At 37.3% G+C, this 19,301-nt stretch overlaps 1 protein-coding gene across 14 annotated transcripts in view; it reads left to right on the top strand.

Moving 5' to 3' along the window:
• The window catches only part of dmd (dystrophin), a 2,688,357-nt gene that overhangs the window by 2,098,269 nt on the left and 570,787 nt on the right, over window positions 1-19,301 (top strand). The window contains exon 1 of one of the 14 annotated variants that reach the window (XM_051926247.1): window positions 17,764-17,835. The exons of the other annotated variants lie outside the window; for them this stretch is intronic. Coding sequence (XP_051782207.1) covers window positions 17,779-17,835 — 57 coding nt within the window. The 5' untranslated portion in view covers window positions 17,764-17,778. Of the gene's footprint in view, window positions 1-17,763; window positions 17,836-19,301 lie in introns of those variants that run through there. 14 annotated transcript variants of the gene reach the window in all.

Raw genomic sequence — 19,301 nt, 5'->3', positions numbered from 1 at the left:
CACCTCCTGACATTGTCTCCCTTGCTGAAACTGAGACTTTCTAGAGGCCAAATTAATCACTTATGATGGACTTGTTTTCAGGCATGACCCTCTGAAAGAAATTGCCTAGTTTGCCGACGGAATGATTATTTTCAAAAGGTGACTGACCTGGGATATTTGTAGATTTGCTCCGTCACTTATGTTTTGTATTATTGTCAAAGAGCCCAATTTTCATCTTGTCTGACCACAAAATGCAGTTTATGATCATCTCAGTAGGATGACTGCCTAGCATACTCCAGGTGAGCTGCCTTAAAGTAATTTCTGGCCTTGCAGTGCCTGCCCTAATATGTCTCATTTATGTTTTAATCAATGACTTTAGAGAGATGTTCCTGACTTAGCTTGAGATCTGAGTAATAGGATGCAACTTTCACTTCTCCAGTATTAAGGTAACCTTCCTCCCTTAGATACTTAAACTTTAAAATAGTTTTTTCTCTGTTTATTCTTTCTTAAGAAGCTCTTTAGCTTTCATTATTTGACCTTTTCTGCATTTACAGCACTTAATTTGTGACACACATAAAGGCAGGATTTTTTTCCTTAGGTAAATACAATAGCAAAGCTCAATATTGATCATGTTTACTATGTAATCTACCCATTTTTAATCAAGAAATGAAGAATGGGTGTATATATTGAATACATATATGTAGTGTACTAACAGTAAAAGTCATATGAGTAACATATTGTTGTTCTAGTAAATTGGAAGGACACCAGAGGGTGATAAAATTTAGAAGTTCAGAAAGAGTCCCAGAAGAAGGGGAAGGCAGGCAAAAGAACAGCAGTAAGGATCTTTGAGAGATGAGAATAAAATCGACTAGTCTGATAGGGAGGCTTATAATGCTATGTGTATCCACCCTGATATGTTTTATGGTGGACAAGTCTTCTTGGCGTTGCTTAACTCTTCACATATATGCTGAGGCTCAGGACTGCAGGGTTCCTTGTTGCTGCCAAGTGGGATTCTAGCAACTAGGCTTCAGAAGTTCCAGACCAAGGAGTTTGCTTCAGAAGTGAACACAGAATGGGGAAATTAGAGTTGGGGAAATGAGCAGCACATGGGTTTACCAGACTAGTGACAAATAGATGAGAAGGTGTAGGAAATGAAAGAAAGAAGCAGTGCTTGTACTATATAGTAGTGGAAGGAGGACCATTCACCTCACTCATAGACAGTAACTAACCTTGAAAATATAAGCTCAGATTGGACTAGCTGTTTTCTTTCTTATTGTTATGTCAGTATTGTGGAACAGCCCTTGTTCACTCATCTTATTATGTATTTATTATGTAGTAAAAATACATCTTTTTGCACTTATATGGACTCTTTGGTGTCAGTCTGGACTGAAGAATTGCCGCTATGTTCTACACACACACACACACACACACACACATACTGTATATATATATATATATATATATATATATATATATATATATATATATATATATATATATATATATATATATATATATATATTGTGGAAACCGGGGAGCTCCAGCTGGCCCAACCCCAACACAGACAGGTAGAGCCACAAGTGCAGCAACACATGTTTATTTACAAATGGGGAAGCGCTTTTCTCTCGTTCCTCTCAACAGCTCAGTAGAAAGGGCACCAACAACACAGTCCCTTCTGTCTTCTTTTCCTCTCCTTTCTGCCTCCACTCCTTCACTGACAAGCTTCGTCCATCTTCCTCCCGACTCTGGTTCCTTTTACGTTACACCTGGGAATGCTCCAGGTGGCTCATCGGGATTAACTGGAACTACTCCCAAGTGTGATGGAAACCAAAAGTAGGATTCTACAACTCCCCCTGGCGGCCCCCACTGAACCCAACAGGGCTGGACCAAACTCTAACTCCCAGCGTACCTTGCGGGAATCCATGGTGCCACAATAGTTCAGGAGGATTGCCCTCTAGTGTCCAGCTGGTGCCCAGGGTGGGTAATGGCCATGGCCGGCTGTCACAATATATATATGTATATACTGTATGTATGTATGTATGTGTGTATATATACTGTGAAATAACCACACAACAAAGGTTTGGGGCAGCCACCCGTATAGTTTAACTGGCTGGAAAAGGCCTTAGTTTATGTACAATGTGTATAGGTTAGAGTCCAAAACAGAACTGATCAAGTATGGAGGATGAGGGGTTTTTATAGGCAGTTCACAGGAAGTGACGTCCTCGGATTTTCATCAGATACAGGCAGGATTTCTCATATTTGGTCTGCCGAGAGAAAAGAGACAGGTTCAGTGCAACCTGCTGCCCCCTGGCCTGGCATGGAATTGCCATTTTCTGGTCCCTTTGGTGAACTCCCATGCGCATTTGTGTGGTAATACATATAAAATACTGTATATACACACATACACAAACACATGCATGCACACACTCCTGCCTGCTTATTTACAGCAAGTGAAGCTGCACTGTATGTTTCTGGATCATGGGAGGCTGAACACTTTATATCTAAAAGCAGGCCATGATGCTCTCCTAAACAAAACAGCCTTCCTCTGCCAAGCTTAGCTGCATTTACTGGGCAGGTTTCCAAGTAAAGAATGAAAAACACAAATATTACAAAATAAATTTTTAATGAAAACAGAAGAAACTCAAATGTGTTTAGTGAAGGTGCTGGGGTAGATTCACTGCCCCCCTCACCAGCCAAAGGAATGTCCCTGTGTATGTTTCTATGCAACTGTGATTAGCTACTGTACTTAGTACAGAATTATTAATGATGATCCACAAGCTGCCATGCACTGCAATGTTTGCCCGCTATATGATTCTGTTTACAGCTTAAAACTCTAGTCGTTCATTTAAAATGCAGTCCTTGCTTTTCTTTTTTGAAACAGGGTGTTTTAAGGCTTGAATTAATAAAGAAATTGGTGGTTTTATATAATTTACTTTACATATTGTGGGTAGGGAAGCTGACTATTTACATCATTTTTAAACTTTTTAGTATAAAACAGGACATACTGCATGTGTTTCATGTAGCAAGATTTATTTCACAGTACTCATGAAAACAACTAAAGTAAATAATTTCAATTGCCTTTTATCATTTAGATTTTAAGTGGATTGCAACTGTATAGCTAACACATTTCCAGTTGCACACAGAACGCTTAATCTATTTGTGTCCAAAGAAACATAACATAGCACAGCATTCTCAAACACATATCATATCATGCCATGCCATTCTCAGACCTGCTCAGTCCAGTTCAGGGTTGTGGGTGGGAGCAAAGCCTATCAGGACAAAATTGGACACAAGGCCAGAACCAACACTGGACAGGATACCCATACCACTATAATTCACATTTCCTTTCCATTACAATAGTACCGGCCCCTGAGATAGTGGTGCATGTTACCACAAAACAAAGTACTTAGAAATTCTGAATTTCCATACCTTGATTTAATAGCATGATGTTCAGTCTAGAAAGCTAAAAAAGCTAGAAATTATTTTCTTAAATAGTATGTCCAATGCTGGTATCCCATATTCAGCAGTTCTAAAAGCTGTGCTCTTTCTTCTGTGAGATTTGTTTTTGGCATTGTTATCTGGTTATGGATTTTTTCTACTGATTCCATCACTACCGTAATGACTATGACTGTAATGCACTGCCATTTCTTACTTATGTTGGCTTCAAGTGCTACCAACAGTGTATTCTCTCTGTTTTCTCTGTGAGATTTTGTAAAATTAAAACATATTTATAAAGAATGCTGTTTATTTTGTGTCTTTGGTTACAATGAAATTTATTACGTACTTTTGTGGTGCTTGTCCATAGTTTCATAATTTCTTTTTAAACTTCGTGTTATTTTGAGCGCCATCCTGTATTACTCAACTCAAAAGGACAATCAGAAATCTTTCTTTTTAATCATTCTGGTGTCTATATGAGAAGGTGGGGTTGCTGTTTGTTTTAATATGTTATAATATGCCAATATTTATTTACTGTATTTCCTTATTTATTGAACTTCTGTAAAAAGCCATATTTCCTCCTGAAGACAAACAAACTGCATATCTATCTATCTATCTATCTATCTATCTATCTATCTATCTATCTATCTATCTATCTATCTATCTATCTATCTATCTATCTATCTATCTATCTATCTATCTATCTATCTATCTATCTATCTATCTATGATTAGTCATTCCTTATCTATATATCTATTGTATAGGGCAGCCAGGATTCTTACCCAGCTGGGACACCTCCATAATGGAAGGACCGGGTGAAGGAGCTTGCATAGGGTAAAACCTCCCCCGAGATGACAGAGGGCAGCCCCCCTGGGGGTGTAAGGAGAACGGCTCAGCCCTCATCTGAAGGGCTGCTGTCACACAGGGAGGTGCACCCGGAATGAGATCATGTAACACCTGGAGCACTTCCGGGTGCTCTATAAAAGGGGACAGCTGCCAGAGTCGGGAGGAGGGAGACAAAGCTTGTCTAGAGCAGTGGAGGAGGAAAAGAAAAAGAGAAAGAAGAGTTGTTTTGTGTTTTTGGGACTGTGTTGTGCTTGTGGGAGACTGGGAAGACGTTTCCCACAAGAGAGAAGGACAATAAAAAGTGTGTGCTTACACTTGTGCCTCCTGCATCTGTCTGTGTCGGGTTGGGGCAGCAGTGCCCATCTTGGTAGTCCACATAGTCTATCTATCTATCTATCTATCTATCTATCTATCTATCTATCTATCTATCTATCTATCTATCTATCTATCTATCTATCTATCTATCTATCTATCTATCTATCTATCTATCTATCTATGACAGGTCAAAGTGGCCTTTTTACTGATACAGTAAGATTTCTAGAGGCTACCAGACTTTGACCTTGTCGATGACAGTCCACTGAGTCTTTCCATCTTGTTCATGTTCACTACTTAGTATTAACAATATTTTATTGAAATTGGGAATTTGTTACAAACTCCTTTATTTTACATGCAATATATTTTTCCATTTTTTTTTTCTTTTTGTAAAACACATGTATAAGGTGTACTTGATGAGATTCTGGCAATTTTCCAAGCTGAAACTCCAGGTGCCTCATGTATAAACGGTGCGTACGCACAGAAATGTTGCGTACTCCCGTTTCCACGCTCAAATCGCGATGTATAAAACCTAAACTTGGCGTAAAGCCACGCACATTTCCATGGTAACTCATACCTTGGCGTACGCAATTTCTCCGCTCAGTTTTGCAGACTGGCGTCACCCAGCGTCAAAGCAGTGCTACTGTTCCTGCGTGGACACCCTTTCTTTCTTAGCTCCACATTCCTGACGCGGCTTTATAAATACACTGAAACTAACTGCATATTGTTTATTAGTGTAACGCATCTGATTGTAATTAACCTGCAGCAATATAATGGTCCAGGGAATAGCCATAGTATTCCAAATACCATAACTGCTTTAGCATTGTTACGCTCACTGCATCTTCTTCTTCTTTCAGCTGCTCCCGTTAAGGGTTGCCACAGCAGATCATCTTTTTCCATATTACTCTCACTGCACCACTCAGAGTATTTATATCACTGTATCTGAGTGAGGAGTCACAGCAGCAGCTGATCGGAAAGAGAAATATCGGTATACAGCATGAAGCAGACGCTGCCTGAGCCACGGCAAAAAACACTTTAGAGACTTCCCAGTACGGACTTCGCGGTTTAGAAAAGGTTTCATCCCAAGAACTATAAACACACTCAATCAGTCCATCAAGTGCTCCTTGTAGAACTGTTTACTTATAAGTACAATTACCTCAATGTAAACTTGTACTACAGTTATAATATTGCACAACCTGCGCCACTTTATAAAGCGCGTATCTACATATGATGACGGTATTCATTTTTAAGATGAAATGCAGCAAAATATGTTGATTATATTATACAGATAAAACTTTAACTTATTTAAATAATCTGTATTGTTAATAATTAAACATGTGAGGACACGGTGCCGCAGCGCTAGCTAGTTCAGGGATTGTTCCTGCATTGCGTTGTATTCTTTGCTGGTGCTGACACGACACTGGAATGCTAGACGGATAGAATAATTAAACATGTACTACGAAGATATTTCAATGTTCCTTAAAAGTTTTGAAGAATCGGTGTTTTAAGCTTACAGATGGCTTCATGTCTATATAGCTGATTGTGTGGCGATTGGGTTTTTGGAGAAAGAAAAGTAAGGACAGGAATTGGAGGTTAGTACGTTTGAAAGAGACAGTACTGCAGTGATAAATTATTTCATTGAAGGTCGCGCATGGCGCAGCAAGCCTCCTGCGTGAGACATGAACAAGCACTGCGCCACCGTGTTCCCATGTTTAATAAGATGCTTTCATTCCTATCATCATGAAAAAGATATCACGTATACATCTCACTATTTTAATTATTCAGAGAGCTGTAATATCACAAATGTAATGGATTATGTGTCCTGTCGGAGAAAGAGAAAGCCAGTTTAAGAAGCAGGTAGTGATTCACACATGTAGAGCACATAGAAGATCAAATACAGAACAAAGCATTTAATGTGCCACTTTAGTTACAATGGGATTTGAGAAACTAGTAAATTAAACGATTTTAAGATGAAGTTTATGATGTTCTATTTTAATGACAAAATAAACTACGTGATTAAAGTGGAAATTTCGAGATTAAAGTTGACATTTCATGCTTTTTTCCCACTGTGTGCCTATTTTTTTTGTCTGTACCCTAATAAGTTTTCATATGACACTCAGACGGTGGGCTACGACTCGCCTTTTAACGGCGACTTTGATATGTGATTTCTTTTTTATTTCGGCACTGTGTGACTTTCTGAATTTGAGCCTTCGTGTTTCTCCGACACTCTGTCACTCTATCAACTTCCTTTTGTTGATTATACCACTGTTTAAACCAACAAATAGTACGTTTTTCCTTTGCCTCCACTTGGTATTCACTGAAATTCTTATATTTCCCCCCGTGCTTTTCCCATTGTCTTTTCACAGAAGGCTATTTATATTGATTTGCATATTCAAAGAGGCGTAATTCTGGGAGGAGTTGGGGCGGGACAGAAGGCGCGTGCACGTACGTTACTTTTCACGCTGATCGGGATTTATGTAGTGGAAGAACGTGAAAGTTTGCGTGCGTACAGATTCCTGCATCTGGATTTTTCTGTGCGTACGCACATTCCCACTTTTGTGCTTACGCCATGTTATAGTGTGAGTTCTACGCACAGCGTTATACATGAGGCCCCAGATTCCTTATTTTTGTCAATTTAATCTAGATCTAAACATGGATTAGTCAATGTCTGGCACCCTGTCAAGGGTTTGTTCGTGCCTTGCGCCCTGTGCTAGCTGGGATAAACTCCAACACCAGCTCCACCTCCCAAGCAGCACTGGTTCAGGACTGAACAGGCTAGAAAATGGCATGATATTCATCAATGTTAATAAATTAATTACATTTTCAGACTCACTTAATCCAGTGCATGGTTACAGGTTGGCGGGAACCTACTCTAGCATCACAGGGCCCAATAACATTAATGAAGGGCCAGTTATAGAATTTCAGAATAACCTGATATTGGAGGAAAGCTGGAGCATCATAAGAGAAAAAACAAACAAACATACAAACATGAAGACCCAACGACAACATGCAAACCTTAACCAGGCAAAAAGTGAGTGAAGGATTTGAGGTTTGGTTTTTAGGTGTGCATGGTAGCTAAACTAACCGTTGTACCTCTGTGCCACCCAAAACTTGTATGTCATTAAATATTTTTTCTTCTGTTATAACTTATGTATGTGTATTGACAGAAAAAAGGGTCTTTGAGTAGAGTTCACATCTACAACTACACTTAGCAAAAGGTCCTAAACTTAAATTTTTAGTATTTATCCTTAAATCTTGGTCGCAGAGCTATGCAAGCTGTTATGTTAAATATATTTTGGCGCAATGACATTAAACAGAGTATGACCACCATCATACAGAAAGCAAAAGGATTTGTGCCCTACTTAGGACTGTTTTTTGTTTTGTGTTTAGTGTTTCTGTGATAGGTTCTGGCACTCAATGGCCCAGATTTGGATTAGGTAGATTTAAGATTGTTATGCTATGTGATGTGATGTTATGATTTAATAAGAATAACAAACTCATTAAAGTGGCAAACACAATGTAATCAAAAGAAAGCAATCCACTTCACAAACTCACCAAACCATCTAACCACTCTTTGAATAGTCCGTCACCAACAAACTACTATAGTGCATAACATCCCAAGTAGGAGGCAATAATTATTAGGAAGGCCAAAATAAAATAATTAAAGGAACATGCCAGAGCATAAGTTAATTAGATGATCCGAAGAAAGAAAGAAAGAAAGAAAGAAAGAAAGAAAGAAAGAAAGAAAGAAAGAAAGAAAGAAAGAAAGAAAGAAAGAAAGCTAACAAGGGACAAATAGACATATAACAGGAATGTTCTACACATAAATTAATAAAGTGTAGGTATTTACTAAATGTAAAATGAGTAGAATGGCGCATACATGTGAGTTACATTTTCACAGTGTAGGATATCAGCCATTGGCACAGTATGGTGTCATTGATACACCAGCTCGGTAATATTTAGCAGACAAGGAACAATATCACCACAGCCATGGGGTATCTCATTATAGAGCCTGGTGGCTGAGGTTAGAAACAATCACACATATCATTCCTTGGAGTATCACAGTTGATTCAGTCTGTTACTAAATAAGTTTCTCTGTTTAGTCGAAACATCATGCATGCGGTGAGAGTCATTGTCCATAACAATAAATAGCTCCCTGAGAAACATCTGTTTGACTGCTTCCTCCAGTGAGTCCAACCTGACTCCTAAGATTAAATCAGCTTTTTTAATCAGTTTGGCATCACCTGAACTAATGCCATTTCCCCAGCACACTGCCACATAGAAGTTGCACTGACCATTACAGACTGTAGAAAATATGTAAGAGTAGCTTGCATACACCAAACAACCTTATCCTCCCCAGGAGATAGTGGTGATCCTGACCCTTGTTATGCTCAGCCTCTGTGTTGATACTCCACTCAAACCTATTGATCACATGCACCCCAGGTATTTGTATGTTTTCTGCACCTCCACATCTTCACCATCAGAAATGGTCTCAGAGTGGGCATGACCTTCCTAAAGTCTACAAGTATCTTCTTTGTCTTGCTGATGTTGAGTTGCAAGTGGCTCAGTTTTCCCCTTTCAACAAGGTCCTTCTCTAGTGTTCTGTATTCGCTCTTCTTCTTTTTACTGATTATAAATCCAAGTTGGCTGTTTCATTGCAAACTTTTTGCAGATGACATGATTCATTTGCAAATTCATCATCATTCATGTGGAAATTAATCATTTCCAGATGGTGGGACTGGACCGTGTGTCTGCCTGGGGGGTTTCTAACCAAAAACCTGAGCTGTTTCATTATGTGGTGGGTGCGACAACGTACTTTACCAATGCGTGCTCCCCAACCTAACCTGACCTGACCTGACCTGACTTAGTATTGTATGTAAAGTCTGAGGTGTACATGTTTAGCAGGAAGGGATCCAGCACAGTTCCCTGTGGAACCTATGTGCCACTGATGACCATATCCTATATACAGTATTTAAGCCAAAAAACATAAGTCTGCCAGTTAGGTAGTACATTATCCAGGACACAGTGTTTGCATCACCCTACATTAATCAGAGCTTTTTTCCTAGCAGTTTGGGCTGCATGGTGCTGTATTGCAATAGAAAATTACAAAAAAAACCCAATATCCTCCCCTGCTATCCTGCTTCTCCAGATTTGTGTAGGCTGCATTAAACATACAGATGACAGCATTATTGTTTACCCTATCTGGTCCTGGTAGACAAACTGCAGAGGGTCCAGTGCTGTTCTGACCAAGAGTTGCAAATAAGCCAATGTTAGCCTTTCCAGTGTATTCATAATGTGTAGGTCAGTGCCACTGGTTGGTAGTCATTTAAGTCATTTATTAAAACAGTTCTTAATTAATCACCCTAAATAATTTTTTTTATCCCATTGTTCTTATAGTATGCCTCCTGATCTCCTGATTCTCAAGATTCAAGCAAAACTCTTCAAGTTTATTAATTAAAATTTAGGATATCAACTCATGAATTCAGTTAGAATGTAACCTGTTCATGGAACTTCCACTAACTCTATGTGTGCTGCAGTGTTACTCAAAAAAAATATTTTAACTAGGGGTAAAAAATGATTAATTCTGTGCAAAAGGTTTAACATGAAAAGAGGAGAAAAGCACCAACCTGAAACAGGGTGCACTAATTTACTGTATGCTACAGTATGTCAAAACCTTCCACTGGCAATCTCACCTATTTACTGGGAGTTTTGTTATCTATTAAACAGTCTTACTTTTGACAGGGACATTTACAATGGACATTTTTCAAAGTAATTAGAAATGTTGTGTCTCAATTGTCAGTCAGTCAGTCATTATCCAACCCGCTATATCCTAACTACAGGGTCATAGGGGTCTGCTGGAGCCAATCCCAGTCAGCACAGGGCACAAGGCAGGAACAAATTGTGGGTAGGGCACCAGCCCACTGCAGATATCTCAATTGTGCTTCAGATAAATAGCACATTGTAGTAGATGGAAGCGAAAGTCTGTGATACAGTTTGTATATTTGTAACTGGAAGTCCACAAAGAGAGAAAATGAATCATGTATCTTAAAATCATTTTTTATTCCTAAGCTTGTGAATTCTATCTGGAATCATCTATCAGAGGAAAATGATTAGACTTAAAGGAATCCAAGGCGACATATAGCAAATCAGGAGGGGTAGATGCATTACAGGTTTTTTTTCTTAGTTTATTAAGTTGACTGAATTGTTTCATATGTCTTGTTAATTTTTTCATTTCCTGTTTACTAATAATAATTAATTCTTGTGTAGTACTTTCACAGAGTATGGGCTGCACATGCTAATACATGTTTACAGCTATAATATTATACTGGTAAACTTCATAACTTTATAACATTTTCTTACATAAATACACACACCAGGAAGCAAACAGTAAAACAGAAAAAAACTCAAATTTTACGCATAAACAAAATCATTGAGATGTAAAATCATCTTACATAAGATTTGAGATTCGGGAACTTGAACATGGAGAGGTTGACTATATTGATGTGTAAAGAGTGGGGATGAAAACGTGAAAGAAACAGGCGTACATTTTAGAAGATGAGGAAATGTCAGAACTTTATCAATTATGCTGTTTTTTCTTCTTCTACACAACAGGTTCTTTTATTTATTTATTTTTTATTGTTACAGCGTAATGAAGCAATAGTTTTATACTCCTGCAAAAAGGAAAACTAATACATTCATGTTCCAAATATCTCTTTTCAAATAAAAGTTTTTAGTAATTCTATTATGATCCTGTAAAGTGTTTTTTTAGATGTATCCATAAAGGATTTTCTTTCATTTTTACCCCAATGTTTCCAAAAAACTTTCTAGATGAATGATGATGTTTTTTATTTAAACAGAGGCAGCAGCTGCCAGAACAGGTGAAGCAATTATTTGGCTGTTGAAAAAAGTCCACTGGGAACATATGCTTAAATATATGGGTGACCTCCTACGCAGCATTTCAAACATACAGAGAAAGCAGACTTTTCTTTTTTCTCCAAATTCCTAATTGCTGAACATGTAGGGCCTGTAACTCATCGTCAGCTATGCAGTTCTTCTGTGAAGCTTGAGATATCAGTGAGAACCCAAATGCCAACTAATGAACCCACCAAGAAAAATGTGAAAGACACAGACATATGAGAGCAACACAAATAAGGGCACTTAGACGTCTGCAGAGAAATCTCATTAAGGGCTCACTGACATATCGATGCTGGAAAATGGAAAGGATGGTTGAATGAGTTAACTGTTAGTTGCATTCCTCTTGCTCATCACGGCTTATCGACTTCCTGCCATCTTGATCATGCTAAGATTATTAAACCACGGCTGGCATTAAATTTTCTGCTTTACTGCCAGTAGACTTCTCCTTTCAGGGTTCAGATGTTTGCAGATGATTTATAAGACACAATCCTTTTTGGTCTGGCGCTTCTGAACTGTTGTTTTGGAGTTATTTAAAATAGAAATAGGGCAAAGACAAAGGCAAGAAGCAATGTCTGTTTGCTTCCTTTTTTCTAATAAAGACGGTTTGCATAGACAACAGATGATGTGGATAAATCATATTGACTCCCAAAATTATATAATGTGGTTAAGACTATTTCAGGTTTTCAAAGAAAATTTCTCACTATTTACATAAAAAATAACTGAAGTTGAAATCATGTGATCTTCAGTACAAAAGCAAAGTTCCGTTTAGCCATAACCTGTGTAATCTTTTCTGTTTTGTTGTTAATCTTGATTGCATTATTTTGGCTGGCAAGATAGATCACGTGAAGGATGGGTATCTTAGTATAAGCTAGAAACCATGTGTCTAACAAAAAAAAAAATGCAGGTGCTAAAATGCTCAGATTACAAGATCTTTTTGGCTGCTACCATTGCCTGGTGAGCGTTCATTGTTCTGATGACTTGTTGGCAGTTTTCCCCTAGTAAATAAACAAATCCTGTAATGTGATGTTCTGAACATGTATTAGTCTGGTCAGACCTCACTCTCATTTTCTAAACACATCCACGACTTAAAATAACTTTTTTTCTATTTGACAGTCTCAATAAAAGTATAAGTGTTGGATGATCACTTCTTACAGAGGATAACCTGTGTACATAACTAAGGCAGTCATTCAACAAGTAGGAGGAGAGGTGAAACAAGGGCAAACAAATTTGAGGGGGTTTCCTGTGTTTCAGGAAGGTGGGCCACTGATTTGGCATCAGTCGTCCCTAGAGCGTTTTCCTTTAGACACTGGTATTTTAAATATATGCCGAGCAGCATTATTACTATTGTATCTCATTTCAGACCAACATGTTTTCAGTGCCACCAAGAGAAGGCCAAAAATCATAAGACAATGCCACTTTTTACAACAAACGTTTTTTCTGTTATTTGTATTTTCATAAGCTTCATTTCCTGAATATTTCTCATAAAAACACTTTGGTAGGTAATGTGGACCTTTTAAAAATAGACCATTATTTAGACCATTTTATTAAGAACATTAAAAGCGTCTGTGTTTAGATGCTCATTACTTTAACTATCATATGTAACCTAAAATTAAATTTTCAGTACTTTGCAATTTAAAAGAACATTGAGAGTAATTTGAATGTTGACCACATGCATCTGTACTTTATGATTTTGTTGTAATAGAGCTCCTAAAACACACATTGGTAGTTGTTTAAGTGATTGAAAAAGTACCATTACTTTTAAGATTGTCTGGGACAGAATGTACATTTTCCCCTTTAAGGAAAAGTGTCACAAAGTACGGTAATTGTTACATAAAAAATGAATTTTTCCAAAAAGAGTCATTTGGATGTAATTTTATGTTGTCTTTCATTGCATAAGCGGAACAGCTTTTAATCACATTCAATACAAATGCTTAAAAAACATGACTAGTGATATTTTCTTAACGCTATGATAATTTGCGCTCCACTGTTGGTGGTATTTCTCTGTGTGACTCTGAAAATACTCCTCTTGCATTCAGAAATTTGTTATAAGAAGTCATTTGATTTTTTTTTGCATCAAATTTTTATTACAGTTCCATAACAAAACTACGGAAGCCGAGAGAGGACGTGCAATATCGTTATTTTTTAAATTGTTTCCTCGAGATAACGGACTAATTTTATCACAATCTCGAGATAACGAACTTTGTTTTCTCAAAATAACGTAATAATTTATCAAGATGTCGAGAAAACGAAACTTAACCTTTGCTCCTGGCATCAGGCTCGGTTACATTGCGACACCTATACAGTTGAAGCCTTGCTAACCATCTTCTTAAATGACGAACACCAATGTTATTATTTTCTAAACTAAGGCATAACCATATTTCAGCCTGCATCAGCCCTTGATTAAACAAAAATGTGACACGCTAATCAATACAGTTCTGCTCTTCTGCCATTTCAAACAGGACGTGGCTTCAATAAGCTAAACATTAAATGTTAGATACAATTATTTCATAATTTCGAGAAACAAGATCTTTTGTTTTATCGAGGTCTCGATAAAATTATTCCGTTATCTCGAGAAAACAAAGTTTGTTTTCTCGAGATCTTGATAAAATTAGTCTGTTATCTCGAGGAAACAATTAAAAAAATAGTCCTCTGTCGGCTTCCGTACATAACAACAAAGATATTAAAATCAATTTATGTCAAATTTTAAAATCAAAATAAGTATCAAAGGTAGATTCCTAAATAATCATAAGATATTGATGTCAGGAATTTTGACTTATTTAATTTTAAAAGGTTAATTATAAAATTAGGATTTTTGTCTTCATAAACCCCTAATCAATATAGAAAACCATATCACCCTTCAGATATTTAAGTGTAAATGATGAATGCCCTGCATTGCTATCCCCAAGCCCGGCACACGACCACACAGACATAGCCCCTGCCCTTGTGCTTAATGCTGTTCTGCTCTCAGTTGCGATATTTCTAGAGTACACTCTTAGTAGATGTTTCTTGAAGATCAAGAGTCTTTTTAGAAGTATCAATAACCCAACAGTCCAATGGCACCACAAAGAAAATAATTTACTATAACCTTGCAACCTTGGTCCTTGCAAATACTTTAGTGATGCTGTAAAAGTATAGACGTAGCAGAAATGTCTTGTACAAATGTGCTCCTTGTGTGTAAGGTGATGCACAGAGCATCCTGATTTTGCTTATCAGTCCTCTATTAGTTTAGTTATTTGAATTTTGTTTTGAACATGCAAAATAGTAACAACTTAAAGGAATTAAGTGAAGTGTACATTTTGTACAGTTACTAATAGGAAATAATCTTCTAGTGATATGTGTTGTTTTGTTTAAGTACTTTGTTTGGCTCTCTATGATTGAAATATAGTGATCCTACCTCTGCCAATTATATTTTGCTGCTAACAGACTACTTAATCATACTATCATGGGATTACAATAAATATTCTCCTTCAATCCTTTTCAATCCAAGACGAAGATCAATTCCTACCTATACCTCATTAGAAACGAGCTTCCACATGTGAGACACCCATCTATATCCAACCCTTTGTGCATAGGCCTGTCAGAGCTGGCACCCACTGCTCTTAGCACTCCCTACTGCAGGACAACAATAGTCAGGAGTCAGTATTACTTAAACCCTGAAATTACCACATTATGATTCATACATTCCTCATTATTCTTGCTGGAATCTTCAGAGCTCAGATAACTTTTTAAAAAAGCTTCTGCATTAGCCTAATATGACTTTGCAAAGCATATAAACATTCAAATACATTTTCCAAATGGATTTAGTGCAGCAGCCAAGAAAGACAGAAACACCCAGCAGCAATAGTCCTTTAGCTTTTTTCCAGCTGCTGAGGTCTCATTTGGGTGATGAGATTCACAGAACATTCTGGTAGAAGATTGATTGAACTCACATCTCTCTTTTTCTGTGCATAGAGGTGAATTGCCTGTCTTTGCAAACAATGCCTGAGAAGAACCTTATTAAATAGGCTATACAGTACATTATAGCATGAAACTTTGCATCATACTTGGCTAAAACAGTGCTTACATTGGTAAATTAACAGAGTCCATTATTTTTTCCTCCATTTGGTGACTGGTTTCCCATCCATGTACTAGGTTGTTGTTTTGTTTTCTGTCCACTCCCTGGGTCAGTGTGACTTGTTTTTCACTCATATTTCAGGGCTGGTGTTATTTGTTATCTATCCATGTACCAGAGATGGTGTAGCTGACTTTCTCTGTGTTACGTTCATAAGATGAACACGTATATCCTCAAGTGACCTGTTGGGGCCTGCAGTCTTTCCCAAGTGCTTTTGCCTCATGTCGCTTATTTCTTTTCAGGCATTATGAGAAGGAACCAAACCACACAACATTGCTTGATTCTGCTACTCTACAGTCCTCCGATTACCCCTTTTCACATTTAATATGGCTTTTAGTACTTTTCATCTCCTTCTGCAATATTTCACTTTTACTTTCCCTCTCATCTGTTGTTCTCCTCTGTATATTCTTCACCAGCTCCATATATAATGAAAGCTAAACAGCCAAAACACTCTGTAAATGTTATTTTTATATGATTAATAACTTTATATAATTACATCACATTCTTAAACCTGCATAGTTTAATTCAGAGTGATGAGAGGCTCAAGCCTTCCCTAGCAGCATAGGGCACAAGATTGGAAACATTCCATTACAATGAACACACTCACACTTATAGAAGAACAATTTGGAATTGCAAATTAACCTAAAATACACGTCTTCATGGGAAAAAAGCACCTGGAGGAAAACCCACACAGACATCAGGAAAAAGTACATACTATATAATATGAGTAATGCATTGTACATCATGCAAGTAAGAGTTTTGTTGTACTCTGCACATGTGACAATAATGACCATATAATGATTTAAGTGAGTTTAAGTCTTAATGGACAGATAATTTAAACAGAACAATCCAAACTTAATGTCTAAATCAATCTTCTTCCTCTTCATCTTTTCCCACTTCTATGTGCGGTCGATGTGCTTAATCAACCTTCTCCAAATAGCTCAGTCCTGCACCTCCTCGCCAGCCAAGCCCTTTTCCTTGGATCTTCTCTTACTTTATCCATCCACCTCCACTTTGGCCTCCCTCGTTTACTCTTCCCCTGTACTTCCATTCCCATCCCCTCTTTAGCCCACATATTCATTACAAAACAATTCTATTAAAACATTCCAAAACTTCAACATCAATATGAAAACATAAATAATCTGTCCACTTTCTTAACACACTGTGCCGTAGTGAAGATGAATCCAGCCCCTGCTATAGTAGCAGCAGCATATGTGAGTAAGGAATAAGCATGAAAATAAAAAGCAGAACACATTCACTCCAGTTTATTCAGCTGCCACTGAATCTCCCGTGACAATATGTCTTTATCAGCTCAAAGCACAGTTACATGAGAAGAACAGGCACATTCTATGCAGAAGTTAATCTTGACAAAAATCAAAAGTTTGTCATTATGCTTTGAAGCAGTAATGTTACATTAAATGCAGTAATCTGAATTTCTTTAAGTAAAACAGAAAGGAGCAAATTGATGTGTAGCGTACAGTTAGTTGCCTTACTGTTTATTGTTAATAGATTGAAAAAAACATAACAAAAAAGTGAAAACACAAGCCATTACTATAGATTGGAGAAAGAAAGAAAGAAAGAAAGAAAGAAAGAAAGAAAGAAAGAAAGAAAGAAAGAAAGAAAGAAAGAAAGAAAGAAAGAAAGAAAGAAAGAAAGAAAGAAAGAAAGAAAATGATGATCCAAATTAGCAAATCTTTCGCATTTGCATCTCCTGCCTTCTTTCTTTGAAGGTGCACAACTTCGGTTCATAAGAGCTGACATTTCTTCAAGTGCTCATTCTGGTGAGTGGCACTCTCAGACAAGCCCCCTCCTATCACCAACATATTTTTGAAAGATTAGATTTCCTTGCAGACTTTTGAAGTGTCTCTCCTTTCTCTGCTCTTGTGCCCTCCTGGCTATCTTTCGTTAAAGAAAATCGGTACTAATTGGAAGCACTGGGATGTGAACAGAGCTAATAGCACTGGTTGTTCCAAATTATCCTGAAGGACTGGACTTGTCATTGGAAACAGGCAGAGCAGAGCACACTGCCTGCATCAGAAAGCTGCTGCCGGGTGAAGAGACTTTCTTGAAAGTGACAGGACAAAAAAAAAAAAAAAAAGCCAAGTCACAGGGGCTTCTGCTGTCAAGGAGCACTGTTTAAAGGTTGACTAAGGTTAACGTGTTGACAGAATAAAAGCACAATGGAAATAGACTTCCTCTGTGGTGTCTGGGACTGGAACAAATACAGCATTTGTACAGTGAGTAGGCGATTTGTTTTTTTTTTTTTTTGTTTGTTTCTTATTTTTGTTTTGTTTTTTTTCCTTAATGGATATGCAAAGGGATGCAATTGCCTTAGAGGTTGCTGACTATTGTGTTGTTAAGATGAAACATTATGGTCACCTGTTTTTGCAGACATAATAAAATAAGTAACACAGACATGCAGCATTCTGCACAACAAGCAGTTCTTTTTCAGAAAATTCAAGCACTACGCTTATATCAGCCTAGCTCTCTGAATTATGGTGGGCAAGGATTCAAATGAGCTCCACTAAAGAGCTGCTAATGTACCGGAAAGCTGCTGTTCTGTAAACATGTTAAGCTTTACCTCATTTTATGTAGCCTTAATTACAGAGGAAGTGGACATTAATAACACTTTCTTCCTGACAGTATAAAGGGATTTATTTTGTTATTTAATAATGAAGCACTATTTCTTTAGTGGGACAGTAGCTATCAATACTGAATTAGTAATAGGAATTGTCTTCTCTTGGGATTGCTGCACAATTTAAATGTCCAGTTAAGTTGATTTTTGCCATGCATCATCCCGCTTTATGCCACATTACATCTTAAACATTTTTCTGCTTCTAAGAGGTGAAAAGGAATTAAAAATGACGAGCTATGCTACTCTTTGTAAGACTGAGGAATTCAACCTGCATTCCATCTGCTACGGAAGTCATTATCTGTTGTTGATACCGGCCTTTGTAATGTACCAAACATGATGACACTAAAACTCTCCACAACGGTGCACATTTGTTATGAGCAGTGGTGGCAGAAATCTTTGCTGCTAAGTTGAAGACAAAATTAATCAATCTGTCATTAGGTACACAATGTTATATTTGTGTTGCTCAGATGCACGGTGCCCAATACAGCATAAAATATTAGAAGTCGATCAGTGTTATATACTGTCTATGAAGTTTATAATGCGTTTTGCAAAAAACACAGTAAAACAGGAAAAAGCAAAGAAGTTGCTGTCACTGACAAAAAAGAAAAACATCAGAAAATATCTGATATTTAAAAAAATAACTGAAGCTGCACCAGTAGTGACAGTTTAGTGAAGCCAGTAACATAAAATAAAAAAAAGTTTAGCTTGTTCTGAAAGAAGAACTCAATGAAGAACTTTACATTTCTTATTAACTTTAAAAATTCTCATTTCCGAACTAAATTACTATGCAGGAAGTGCTGAAATCCAGCAGGAAATAGCAAATGTTTTACCAATCCAATGGAATGGATTTGCTTTAAACCTGATAAACATTTTTTTAATGTTATATATTTATTTAACACAGTAATGGTTACACAGACAGAATTATGCAAGTAAAACATTATACAGTATATGACTGTTCCTTGAATATAATCTATACTAATAAAAGGCAAAGCCCTCACTGACTGACTCACTCATCACTAATTCTCCAACTTCCCATGTAGGTAGAAGGCTGAAATTTGGCAGGCTCAT

This window comes from Erpetoichthys calabaricus, chromosome 4 (assembly GCF_900747795.2).
Source record: "Erpetoichthys calabaricus chromosome 4, fErpCal1.3, whole genome shotgun sequence".
Classification (NCBI taxonomy): Eukaryota; Metazoa; Chordata; class Cladistia; order Polypteriformes; family Polypteridae; genus Erpetoichthys; species Erpetoichthys calabaricus.
The sequence above is the reverse complement of the archived record's forward strand: the minus strand, read 5'-3'. Positions and strand labels throughout refer to the sequence as shown.